This window comes from Trematomus bernacchii, unplaced genomic scaffold (assembly GCF_902827165.1).
Source record: "Trematomus bernacchii unplaced genomic scaffold, fTreBer1.1, whole genome shotgun sequence".
In the NCBI taxonomy this organism is placed as follows: domain Eukaryota; kingdom Metazoa; phylum Chordata; class Actinopteri; order Perciformes; family Nototheniidae; genus Trematomus; species Trematomus bernacchii.
Window position 1 is genome coordinate 6,639,076 of NW_022987839.1, and position 12,754 is coordinate 6,651,829.

General features: G+C 40.0%; 6 protein-coding genes across 6 annotated transcripts; 3 read left to right on the forward strand and 3 right to left on the reverse strand.

Moving 5' to 3' along the window:
• Positions 1 to 914: 914 nt before the first annotated feature.
• LOC117500386 (histone H3) lies at positions 915 to 1,355 on the reverse strand. The gene has a single exon (XM_034153307.1). The coding sequence runs from the start codon at positions 1,340 to 1,342 to the stop codon at positions 932 to 934; it is 411 nt and encodes a 136-aa protein (XP_034009198.1). The 5' UTR covers positions 1,343 to 1,355; the 3' UTR covers positions 915 to 931.
• A 921-nt stretch (positions 1,356 to 2,276) lies between these two features.
• On the reverse strand, positions 2,277 to 2,935 carry LOC117500396 (histone H2B 1.2-like). The gene has a single exon (XM_034153320.1). It carries the CDS (start codon positions 2,913 to 2,915, stop codon positions 2,535 to 2,537), a length of 381 nt encoding a protein of 126 aa, XP_034009211.1. The 5' UTR covers positions 2,916 to 2,935; the 3' UTR covers positions 2,277 to 2,534.
• A 1,905-nt stretch (positions 2,936 to 4,840) lies between these two features.
• On the forward strand, positions 4,841 to 5,276 carry LOC117500392 (histone H2A-like). The gene has a single exon (XM_034153315.1). The coding sequence runs from the start codon at positions 4,855 to 4,857 to the stop codon at positions 5,236 to 5,238; it is 384 nt and encodes a 127-aa protein (XP_034009206.1). The 5' UTR covers positions 4,841 to 4,854; the 3' UTR covers positions 5,239 to 5,276.
• A 1,331-nt stretch (positions 5,277 to 6,607) lies between these two features.
• On the forward strand, positions 6,608 to 7,599 carry LOC117500399 (histone H2B 1.2-like). Its single transcript, XM_034153323.1, has one exon. The coding sequence runs from the start codon at positions 6,623 to 6,625 to the stop codon at positions 7,001 to 7,003; it is 381 nt and encodes a 126-aa protein (XP_034009214.1). The 5' UTR covers positions 6,608 to 6,622; the 3' UTR covers positions 7,004 to 7,599.
• A 645-nt stretch (positions 7,600 to 8,244) lies between these two features.
• On the forward strand, positions 8,245 to 8,615 carry LOC117500402 (histone H4). The gene has a single exon (XM_034153327.1). The coding sequence runs from the start codon at positions 8,260 to 8,262 to the stop codon at positions 8,569 to 8,571; it is 312 nt and encodes a 103-aa protein (XP_034009218.1). The 5' UTR covers positions 8,245 to 8,259; the 3' UTR covers positions 8,572 to 8,615.
• Positions 8,616 to 11,688: 3,073 nt separating this feature from the next.
• Positions 11,689 to 12,697, reverse strand: LOC117500381 (histone H1-like). The gene has a single exon (XM_034153303.1). It carries the CDS (start codon positions 12,414 to 12,416, stop codon positions 11,736 to 11,738), a length of 681 nt encoding a protein of 226 aa, XP_034009194.1. The 5' UTR covers positions 12,417 to 12,697; the 3' UTR covers positions 11,689 to 11,735.
• Between the last annotated feature and the right edge of the window lie 57 nt (positions 12,698 to 12,754).

Here is a 12,754-nt window from a genome sequence, read left to right on the forward strand (position 1 = left end):
TGGTGTAATTGAAATAGTCTAAAGTTTATATTAATAATAACAAAATACACCACTTTATAGCCACAGTTTTAATACAAACTTATCATATATGTGAACAAGTTCTGTTTCAAGGTAATACAATATGATAGAAATCACCAATAATACTTACATGTGTTTTGTACATTTTTTATTATCAAGTCTTAAGCATATTCTTCATCATAACAATTGTTCAATTATGAGATTTATGTTATATTCTTTAGGGAAATCTGTTGTGAAATGAATCTAAAACGTGCTTTCTTATTTTACTGATGCATCAAACATCTTGGTGGTAGATCAATTCAACTAAAATTAATTAGTTTAGGGTTGACTAAAATTATGAAAAACATTTCATTTGGATAATTTACTGACAGAATAAAAAACTCAATACTGACCTCACCACCTTCAAAGAACTCACCTCTTCAATCTGGCTGTTGTTATATTGCTTGATTTTAAATTTGACTTAAACCATATGTATTTGTTCTTTTCTTGTCACTATCTCTGTAAAGCGACTTTGAGCTCCTGTAAAAGCGCTTACAAAATACATCTTATTATTATTATTATTACTCACCTGTTCTCATCGTTTTTTTAAGTGAAACAGTTGTAACGATAGATTTTAGTAAAATTAAAAACAACCTTCCCCCAAAATTATTAAGGAATATACGTATTCCTTGTGGCTCTTGAAGAACGTTATTCCATATTTTTCTATAATAATTGACATAAGCGTGTTTCCACTGACCCGTTACTCACATATTAACGTCTTTGTAACTTCAGTAAACAACTAGTTTCATTCATCACGGTACAGTAAACCAACAATAATATGAACCAGTGTCATCATGAGTAGGATTGTAACTCTTTGAAAGTGTAGGTGGCTCTTAAAAGAGCCGTTGTGTTTGTGTTCTGGTCTCAGGTCAGTTTAAGCCCTCTCACCGCGGATGCGGCGGGCCAGCTGGATGTCTTTGGGCATGATGGTAACCCTCTTGGCGTGGATGGCGCACAGGTTGGTGTCCTCGAACAGGCCGACTAGGTAAGCCTCGCTAGACTCCTGAAGAGCCATGACGGCGGAGCTCTGGAAGCGCAGGTCGGTCTTGAAGTCCTGAGCGATCTCCCTCACCAGGCGCTGGAAGGGCAGCTTGCGGATCAGCAGCTCGGTGGACTTCTGGTAGCGGCGGATCTCCCTCAGAGCCACGGTACCGGGCCTGTAACGGTGAGGTTTCTTCACTCCTCCGGTGGCCGGGGCACTCTTACGAGCAGCCTTGGTGGCCAGCTGCTTCCTGGGAGCCTTTCCTCCGGTGGATTTACGGGCGGTCTGCTTGGTTCTGGCCATTGTAGTTTCTCAGTGTTCACAGCGAGAGAAGTAGTGCTGTGTATCTGTGAGCAGCGGCTTTATAAAGGAGCTGCTGGAGCAGGACAGCGCTGATTGGTGCAGGCCGGGAGACACGTGCGCTGTAGCTGCTTTACTATTGGACAATGTAAACCACTCCTCCACAGGGGATGATCCGGGGGCTCCTCAAAATGAACGTTTGTTTAGTTTAGGGATAATTAAATATGATTAAATATAATATAACCCTAACCCTGTCATTTACTAATGTATAACTATGATCTAATTTGTAGTGAAAAACTCGCCCTGAAATAAAGGAATAATTTAGTCAACAACACTAAACATTTGCCAAAAGTTAAATATGAGAATTAACATCAGTTACAACCCAAACGAATGAATGAATTAATAATTTAGTGTGCAGAAACAGTCTTTAAATGGCACCAGCTTTTAGTGTGAGTGTAAGACGTAAAATGAATACCTATTAGCAAATGAATCATGATCTTCTGCAGTAAAAATGAGATCACCTTATAAAAGTATTTGAGTTTATTTGTGTTAAAGATGTAGGTATATAGCATACTTGTTCATATTAAATGTATGTGCCCATATGAATGTTGTTTATATGTATTATTTATTTCACAAGCATTTGCAAAGCATTTTTCGTTTGTGTTTTTGACATTACTGATTGGTGAAATTATTCTCTTCTCTTATTAAACCCCATAACTTTGTATTGCCGGTATCAATAATTCAAGGGAGGCTTTAAGTGTCAGCAAGAAACATCATTTGGATTGTTGTTACAGCACATTTGAGTATGTGGTGGCAGAGGGACAACATTTAATAATAAATGTGTTCATTTGTCCCCTCTAAAGATTTGCTAAGATAAATATTACCATTTAGCATTTTCTCTCAGGATTGCAGTAAAATAACCACCACATTTCCTTCATATTGTGAAATGTATTTATTTTTATTTTGGAAAACAAACACCAATAAGGTGGTATTTAAGTCAAGAGAAGAATGGACGACATACAATCATGGTTTATCTTGCTTTACCAAGCATTCTGTATAAATAACATTTGTACATAAGTGTAATAAGTTATTTAGATTTCTGGTAGAGTAGTTATAGAGTATAACAGGATGAACTCTTTGGATTGGTTGGGTGGCTCTTAAAAGAGCCGTTGTTTGCAGTGTGTCGGGTTTGGGTTTACTTGGAGCTGGTGTACTTGGTCACGGCCTTGGTGCCCTCAGACACGGCGTGTTTAGCCAGCTCTCCGGGCAGCAGCAGGCGGACAGCGGTCTGGATCTCCCTGGAGGTGATGGTGCGGCGCTTGTTGTAGTGAGCCAGGCGAGAGGCCTCACCGGCGATGCGCTCAAAGATGTCGCTCACGAAGCAGTTCATGATACCCATGGCCTTGGAGGAGATGCCGGTGTCGGGGTGGACCTGCTTCATCACCTTGTAGACGTAGATGGCGTAGCTCTCCTTCCTGGACTTTCTCCTCTTCTTTCCAGTCTTGCTGACGGTCTTAGCGACGGCTTTCTTTGAGCCCTTCTTGGCCGCTTTAACGGGAGGTGCGTCGGCAGGCATGATTCGAGAGTGAGGTTGGACAGTCGGATGGTTTCTTTGACACAGAGCGGTCTCTTTATATTCACCAAATGCAAATATGACTGTGCTGTTGCTCCCACGGGATTGGTTGTCTTCTGAGCAGGACGGAGCATGCGCTTAACGAGTTTTAGAATCAAAACAGATTGGATGACAAAATGTAAAATGAACCCCCCATTGATTATGTATTTGTATTATTGGGGTTTTATAACGTGTTGTATATGAGTAAATCAAAAAATCGGTTGGGATCAATGTCCTTTTAACTATGTATAACGTGGACAATAGAGAAACAAATATTTTTCATGACCAAGGTTGGAATTTAAATAAAAAGTGAGGTGAAAGTTATGCGTGTCACCCTCTGGTCCACACGTATTAGTCCACATGAATCCCAATACGTATGATTTTAAGATCTTAACATAAATTCAAATGTATTCATTATAAATGTGTTAGTCCTTAACATCTATCCCAGGCTGTTTTTAACATTATTCAGACTCAGCTCGCTGAGCTTAAACTTCTTTTAAATGTTGAGAAAACCAAGGTAATGCTTTTTTCAAAAGCAAAAAAGACTCCAGAGACTGCTTTGGATATTGTTACTATGCAAGGACAAGTACTCAAAGTGGTTACCTGTTACAAATACCTAGGTATCTGGCTTGATGATTGTCTTACTTTTAAACTTCAGTCATTAATCTGCTTAAAAAGCTGAGGATTAGACTGGGTTTCTTTTTCAGAAACAAGTCCTGTTTCAACTAGAACATGCCCCATGATTAACTGCGAGGAAGACAAAACTTTACAGCACCTCCTCATGGACTGCTACAGAGCCGAGGAGGTCTGGTCGCTCCTACGGGGCATCGATTTGGAGTTCAATGTAGAATATGCCTCAATTATGTATTGTATTCTGGATGAGGGGATGGACAATAAACACAGGGAACTTTTTCAGCTGGTAATTTGTATAACATGTATGAAAATCTGGAAAACAAGGTGCAAGATGATACTAAATCAGACGATAATAAACAGTGGCACCATCGTGAAACAAATACTTACTGAACTAAGGAGAAGAAAAACCCTGGACAAACCCCAGACTCAGCCATGGGGCATTTTGAGTCTGTGACCGAACTGAGTCTCATTGGAATATAAACGTGCTCTCTTTATGTTATTTATATATTTATGCATTGTGTGTTATGTGTATTATTAATGTAACTTTTGTATATCATGTACTGCCAAATAATTTAAAATAAAGTTTTCCAAAAAAAAAAAGGAAAAGACATCAGCAAGCAATGTGATATACCATGGGTAGACCAAAAGTAAGTCTTCTCTCTTATTTTTAATATATTTCTAATCTTGTCACTCTTGAAGGAGTGTGGCACTCACACAAACACAAACTTATTGCAATGTTTCTATTTTTAAATAGAAACATTGCAAGAAGAGTCTATATACAAGTAAATGGAATATGATATATACATAATTTGCAAGATGCAAACAGATGAATGTTTATGGATGTTCTTTACATAGCTTAGGTGTGTAATAGTGTTATGGCCTGTGGTCATTCCTCCCTGTACATAAGCCAGCTCATTAGCTTCTGTATTGTGAATTGTTTACAATACTGCTCCAAAATGCTTTGTTTAACCCTCCTATTATTTTGCTGGCTACTTTCGCCTCATTATTTATATTAAGCTTTGGAACCGGCTGTGAAATGGTGACGCAGCTTCAGTCCTTCGACTTCTAATTGGTCAAGGCTCGTTTTGGAGCTCAGCTCCGCCTAGAGGAGCGACACTCTGCCAGAATCCGCCGCTTATTGGAGGAAAATCCTTTCAAATTGTGCCGCCCTCTGCTGCGAACCATCCCGCGCTCCTCGAACATATAAAGGAGGGTTTCTTCGGTCGAATTAGTACTTTATTTTGTACCGAATTCGAAAGTACATCTAAAAATGAGTGGAAGAGGCAAAACCGGCGGAAAAGCCAGAGCAAAGGCTAAGACCCGCTCCTCTCGGGCCGGGCTCCAGTTCCCTGTCGGCCGTGTCCACAGACATCTGAGGAAGGGTAACTATGCTCATCGCGTCGGAGCCGGAGCCCCCGTCTACCTGGCGGCTGTGCTGGAGTACCTGACCGCTGAGATCCTGGAGCTGGCTGGAAACGCTGCCCGCGACAACAAGAAGACCCGTATCATCCCCCGTCACCTGCAGCTGGCTGTCCGCAACGACGAGGAGCTCAACAAGCTGCTGGGAGGAGTGACCATCGCTCAGGGCGGTGTGCTGCCCAACATCCAGGCTGTGCTGCTGCCCAAGAAGACCGAGAAGGCCGCCAAGAAGTAAACCACAGGAACCATCCTCTCAAACAAACCAACGGCTCTTTTAAGAGCCACACTCACCCCTAACTAAAGATCGCCTTCCTTTTATTATTTATGGTTTTTATAAAGGTTTCCTGGGGAATTCTCCTTCCATTATTAGAAATATCCCACTGTTTATCCATCATTCACCTTATGATGGCCAACTGAAGGAACACATCTACTGCACATTTAATTCCCACACAGATATGGTAGGCTACCATGCACATTATTCTGATGTTTGAACTGTCTGTAGAGCCACTGCTGGCACATAGACATTTAATACATTAGCTATATTATAATAATACCTGTCATTTATCTAGCACTTTTTCCTGATGCTCAAAGCGCTTACATATATAATAGTTCAAATCTCTCGCTGTTCAATATATTACCACATGAACCAAAGAACATTCATTAACCTTCATAAATGCATTTAATGCAGTGCTAAAGGGTTGGAGTTCACTCATTTGTGTTTTATCTTTGACAATATATGAACACTGAGTGATGAAAATGGGAATAATAAAAAATTGTTACCAAAAAATTAGACAATTAATGACTGAAGACATTTCCATAAAAGCTTGTCACTTTACTTAATCACAAAGCACTGCAACAGCGTTGCATTATTATTTAAATGTCTTTAAATTAAATATCTTTAAAAAAGGTAAATCATACAGTCAGGAGAGAAGAGTCATAATTTGTTTTACTTGATTGGAGCAAAAATAGTGCTCAGCATCAAAAACGCTGAAAAGGCATTTAAACTTATTTTTACTAAGTGTTTTCACAGCTCAGTCCAAAAATCAAGCACGTCTGAATAAATACATGTGCTCAATTCAAATGATGAACAAGTTTGTATTATAAAAAAGACACTTCAGCTCTATTACAAAATGTAAAGAATGCACTGAGCAGAGGTGCTACTTGAGGTGGAAATACACTGGAATAATTTAAATGAAAAAAACACATAAAATACCTACATAATAAATATGTTGTTGATTTTATAACAACATTTAAACATATGAATATAAATGTGAATAGCTATTTTACTAAATATATATATTTATATATATATATATCATTAATTCAATTATAGAAGGACCCTTGGTTGTGTTACATCACAGCTAAATAAGATCCCTTGATTCAATCAGACAAAGACAAGAGTGTTTAACATGCTCATTCCAGCGGCTACCAAACTACAGGGATAAGACATAAAACGGGGAGGGGGGGTGCAGATCAAAGTACATCGTAGGGCTCAGTCATGCGCAGACGATAACCAATCCCGTGCGAGCAGCAGCACAGCAGTATTTGCATCGAGGGGATATAAATAGACCGCGCTGTGTCTGTGAGGCATCGAGTCTGACCAACCTCACTCTCTAATCATGCCTGCCGACGCACCCCCCGTTAAAGCGGCCAAGAAGGGCTCAAAGAAAGCCGTCGCTAAGAGCGTCAGCAAGACTGGAAAGAAGAGGAGAAAGTCCAGGAAGGAGAGCTACGCCATCTACGTCTACAAGGTGATGAAGCAGGTCCACCCCGACACCGGCATCTCCTCCAAGGCCATGGGTATCATGAACTGCTTCGTGAGCGACATCTTTGAGCGCATCGCCGGTGAGGCCTCTCGCCTGGCTCACTACAACAAGCGCCGCACCATCACCTCCAGGGAGATCCAGACCGCTGTCCGCCTGCTGCTGCCCGGAGAGCTGGCTAAACACGCCGTGTCCGAAGGCACCAAGGCCGTGACCAAGTACACCAGCTCCAAGTAAACTCTGCTGCTGATATACCAACAACACAAAGGCTCTTTTAAGAGCCACCCACTAAATCTATAGACGTGTTCCTCTGAATAAGTGCACGCACGATCCATTTTGGGGAATCTTCCGCATGCCTTTTGGCGAACTCCAAACGTGTTTTCTTGTTTTTTTTTCCTGAAGCAATGGCTTCTTTCTGGCCAAGGGGGTGAATACTGCGCCCTCTTTGCATTTGGCTCTACTGTAGACCTGAAAGTGAATCTACCTCTTATGATATACCAACACCCACTGCATCTGAACACCTCTTACAAACATTTCCTATTGAGAAATGTCCCTATATGATTAATGAAATTGGCTTATTTTTCAATCTCATAAATGACACAAATCATGAATATGTTTTGTTTTTATGCTTCTGTCAGAAGTATAAACTGGATAAATAAATACTTTTTTAATCGGAATCATACTCTCAGAAAAAGAGTTTGACCCTTCTCAATTGTTTCTATCTAAACCCTGCTAAAGACTCGATACGATAGCATATCATTATCAGAGCTAAACAGTAGTTATATTGTTTTTATTATCTTGTAAAATTGTACATTTTCTCTACAAAAGTACCTTTTAAATGTGTAAATTAAAGCTTTAATTGACCAGACTTATAACATTTTGTGAGAGCTGAAATATGTTATAAGTTGAAGAAATCCAAGGTTATTTGTCTGTTACTTTATATTTTATATTTACCATTAACTATTTGGTACATTTCTTGATTTGTTTATTTAATCATTTTGATGATGGCCACACAACCACACCTAAATACAGTGTATAGATTCAGGTGTTTCTATTGGACTAATTCTTACTTTTATGTCAAATGGTTGACATGTTTTATACAAATGTATGTCTTGACTCATCAGAAACAGTTTAGAATGAATGTCTCATAAAGAGTCTTTTTTGAATACTTTGATCAACTTTAAATGTAATGTTAATCTCAGAAAGGGTCTTATTTCAATTATAAATGTTATTAAGCATGTGAGGGTTTTATTACATATTAACAAACGTTTAATCATCAAACGCTTAGTATAAAGCCTGACTGATTTATATTAGCAATATTTAAAGGAAGAGAAAATGTTTTGAAAGATAATGTGGAGGCTGCAGCGTTGGCCCCGCCTAGCAGCTTTCCCGATCACCGTCTTCTCTTAGGTCCGCAGTGAATATTTAAATACTGCCGGTCATTCTGCTTCTATCCATTCGTTCTGTACGAGCCGACATATCAATACCCGAAAATGAGTGGTAGAGGAAAAGGAGGAAAGGGACTCGGCAAAGGAGGCGCCAAACGTCACCGTAAAGTTCTCCGTGATAACATCCAGGGCATCACCAAGCCCGCTATTCGCCGTCTAGCTCGCCGTGGCGGAGTGAAGCGTATCTCCGGTCTGATCTACGAGGAGACCCGTGGGGTGCTGAAGGTCTTCCTTGAGAATGTGATCCGTGATGCCGTCACCTACACCGAGCACGCCAAGAGAAAGACTGTGACCGCCATGGATGTGGTGTATGCCCTGAAGAGGCAGGGCCGCACTCTGTACGGCTTCGGAGGTTAAACATCTACACCCTGACATACCTGAAAAAACAACGGCTCTTTTAAGAGCCACCCACATTACTTAAAGACTCTTTCCTTCGGCAATATCACACAGTTTTCAGTCAATGAACATTATATCAATCCTAAATCCTAATCCTTCCATCAACAGAACTCTTGCTAGGATTCTTGATATTAAAAATGTCACCTATTGAACAATGTTGATTATATGACATCCAAGATGTACAAATCAATTCTGTTCTAAATACCACAATGTCACAAGTCAGCCACTGGGTATTGTCCACAGTAATCAAAGTGGTTTTGAAGCCATTTCAGTTATGTATCTAATGATTCCCGAGATTTAAAGAAAAGGTCGTCTGGATGATTTGTAGCTATGACCCCTGTGCATTCTGGGAGAGGATGTGGCTGTTGTGGAGGACTACAAATACCTGGGAGTGCATTTAGACAATGGGCTGAACTGGAGGATCAACACTGACGCTGTGCACAAGAAGGGGATGAGCAGACTCTATTTTCTGAGGAGGCTGAGATCCTTCCACGTGTGCAGCAAGATGCTGGAGATCTTCTACCGGTCTGTTGTGGCTAGTGCACTCTTCTTTGCTGCGGTCTGCTGGGGGGGCAGCATCAGAGCCGTCGTATAATGTATATGTATTGTATCATATATTGTATGTATATAATGTATTTATTAAATCTTCATGTTCCATGATGGGCCTCACCACCTTCAGTCACAGGTACTGGCTCCTCGATTGTCCTTACACTCTCTGTCTCTCACCCTAAAACCAGACCCTTTCTTTTTAGACTAAAATGTCGGGTATCTCTAGGGTCCGTTTGGTGTTGTCTCATATAACCCGTTTAAACCATGCCATTCAGCCAAATATATTACAACCTTCTCCAATAAATAAGTGTGTTATAACTTAAGCAGTTGGGCCTACCACGCTCGGCCAAAGAAAGACTTGGCAGCATCTCAGCTTCAAATAGGCCTGTAGTTAAAAACTTTGGTCAGCTGTTCGACCCATTTGTCGTCTATGATTTATTGTGTTTTGCACTTTAACCACATTAGGAAAATCGCCCAAAGAAGGACCTAATTATAATTTCTGTCATAGCAAATGTCATGCCTGCTAAACATATGTCATTAATGTTACTTTAATGAACCTTTTCTGTTGCTTCAACATATGAAACTTTGTATATCTCTACCTCCTTTGCCTTTTTCTGCACTTCGCAGCCCTGATACGCAGCACTATGTTCCCCACATATGTTTATGTTTGCTCAGTCTGTCTAATAAACCCATAAAATGGTTGTGAAAGAATACCAAAGCTGAGGCTGGACCATGATTGATTGTTGGTGTGCCGTGTGTCTTATTGGTTTTGTGTTATACTGTATTTTATTGTGTGCAGCTGGTCCTTATCTCCAAGACACATTTAAAACAACATAACCTTGAACCTTGAAGCCCCATCTCTCCCCACCTGCCCCTGCTTCCTACATCCCCTCCACACCACACCAAGTTGTTCTTCTTAATAATAATAATACTACATTTATTTTGGGGGGCCGCCTTTCATAACACCCAAGGACACCTTACAGGGCATATAGGGAACAATTAAAACAGTGGATTTAGTGAGATATCAGCCGGGATAAGACAAGACAAACAGTAAATGGACTACAGAAGGACACAAAAGGACACAGGGTACAGTTTATATTATTCTTGGGCTTTTTTCGACTACAAGAACTCAGCGCACCGTGCTGTGAAGTGGTAACGTATTTCAAAGGTTCTGGATTTGTTTACAAATCTAGAAACTAAATACTAAACTAGGACGATATGAACATCTCATGTCAAAAATAATTGACATAAACTGGCCTGTCAGTGAGCTCATTTTATGTTGGTTTGGTTCTTCTGATAAAGGTGTGAATATCTAAATAATATATACCACCATATGCTATTGTCATTAGTTGTGTCCCTGTTCTTCAAGCTAAGGCATTGCTAAATGAACAACTCTTGGCTTACAGAGTGGTAACATGAGACCGATTTTTATATATAAAATATAAATATATTCTAATTTGATAATTTATTTTAAATATTAACAATATAATAAAATAAATGGAAATAAATACACCGGCAAATATTTCATATAAATACCTTGTGTATGATTATAAGTATGCAGTATCATAACTACATCTTTGATGTTTATAAAAAACCAAACCGTTTGAAAATTGGTTGAAAATTGAGCAAGCTATGGTTATTTAAATAGTAAACCATAATGTTATGAATGAGAGCACTGCCTGTAGCAAGATGGCGGCCATGTGGCAACGTCGGTCTCCATTGGCCAGCAGCGCGGGTGAGTCATCTAGTGTTTATACATATGGTGTCAAGTACAATAGACCTCACATTAAATCATCGAATATCAAATACTATGAAATAGAATATAGAGTGTATTCTTAGAGAAATATTATAAAATAAAGTGTACTTTAAAGGCTCAAAGTGAAGCACACTATAAGATAGTTTGGCATGCTGATGTGACAAAACAAATGTACAATTTGCGGCCATTAAAGTATATCCAATCAAATATAATTATTAAACATAACATTGATTATCAAAATCAGGAGCTAATCTGATCTCCTCAAGTAAAAGTGCATTAATGTGTAATAATATAAAGTCACAATGATATGAAGCATTAAATAATTTTCGATCCACACATATTAAAATGTATACATGAATTATGAAAAGTATAAAATTATGTACTATGTACATTTATATGAAGTTATATAGGCCTATACAACATATAGGGTTTATACACAATCAAGTGTTTGGGAAAATATGTATTTTATGAGTGACTCTAAGAGGAGCCTTCTGTGAAGCAGATGTCTACTAAAATAGCAAAATAATAAAATGTGTTGTAAAAACAATGTAAAACGATGACAGCATTAATGATATAGCATTCAATTACTATTACTATTATTATTAGCGTTAATACATGTCGTATTGATTGAAGTCATCTACTAATTAACTAAGTTAACTTATTGTATACGATAATAATAAATAAACACAATGTCTTCTGGTTTTGCGAATAAATATGTAGCAGGTGTAAACGAATGTAATATTAAAACAGGAGAAGTGCTCTTTTGGTGTATGTGGGTGGCTCTTAAAAGAGCCTTTTGTAGAGGAAGTAGATGATCTGTTTACTTCTTCGCTGCTTTCCTGGCTGGTGCCTTCTTCACAGCTTTCTTGGGGGTCGCTGCCTTCTTGGGGGTAGCTGCCTTCTTGGGTGCTGCCTTCTTGGCCACCACCTTCTTCTTCGGGCTCTTTGTGATCTTCTTCACGGGGGTTTTCTTGGCAGCAGTAGCAGGCTTCTTCGCCTTCTTGGGTGTTGCTGCCTTCTTAGCTGCTGGCTTCTTAGCGACGGGTTTCTTCGCTGCTGCTGCTGCCGGCTTCTTGGCTTTGGCTGCGGGCTTCTTCGCTACTTTCTTGGGCTTCTCGGCTGCCTTGAAGGAGCCGGTGGCTCCGATCCCCTTGACCTGCACAAGTGATCCATTCTCGAGTAACCTCTTCACGGCGCGTTTAATGTGAGAGGTGTGTTCGTAGCCCTGAGCGGCCAGCGCCTTCTTCACAGCGATGTAAGAGATCCCTTTACGGTCCTTGGAGGCGGTGACCGCCTTCAAGATGAGCTCAGCGGCTCCGGGACCAACCTTCTTGGCCGGCTTGGCTGCCTTTTTCTTCGGGGACTTGGCTGGTGCCTTTGCCGGGGCGGCGGCGACTTCAATGGGAGCTTCTTCTGTTGCCATGATGCTGTCAGGAGGATTCTCGGGTCTGATGAGACGAATAGAGAAATCCCAGCGAAGAGAGGAACTTAAACACACCATGAGAACCGTAGAGACTCAACTCAGTGTGGCTCACACAGGAGCTGCCGAAAAACTGTGCCACTTTGTGTTTTCTCTTCAGCTAAAACTGTAAAAAATACACATTTAGAGAACGAGTTGAATTTCAAAGGTTAATCGAATTGATAGCGGATGACTTTATCTTCATATAGAAGCCAAATAAAGCTTTAAATATTGTTGTTTTTCCATTGGGAAGGCTTTAAACCTCCTAAAACTGCTGCCGTGAGTGGTACAGATCTGCGACTTTTCTCTGTAATCTCTCTCTTAAAGGATTTAAAATGCATTAATATCCCACTAAAACTTGTAATATAGTGAAATGAAAT

Coding starts and splice junctions, on each gene's coding strand:
- LOC117500396 (XM_034153320.1), bottom strand. CDS start 2,915: ATGCCTGCCGACGCACCTCCCGTTAAAGCGGCCAAGAAGGGCTCAAAG.
- LOC117500399 (XM_034153323.1), top strand. CDS start 6,623: ATGCCTGCCGACGCACCCCCCGTTAAAGCGGCCAAGAAGGGCTCAAAG.
- LOC117500386 (XM_034153307.1), bottom strand. CDS start 1,342: ATGGCCAGAACCAAGCAGACCGCCCGTAAATCCACCGGAGGAAAGGCT.
- LOC117500381 (XM_034153303.1), bottom strand. CDS start 12,416: ATGGTGTGTTTAAGTTCCTCTCTTCGCTGGGATTTCTCTATTCGTCTC.
- LOC117500402 (XM_034153327.1), top strand. CDS start 8,260: ATGAGTGGTAGAGGAAAAGGAGGAAAGGGACTCGGCAAAGGAGGCGCC.
- LOC117500392 (XM_034153315.1), top strand. CDS start 4,855: ATGAGTGGAAGAGGCAAAACCGGCGGAAAAGCCAGAGCAAAGGCTAAG.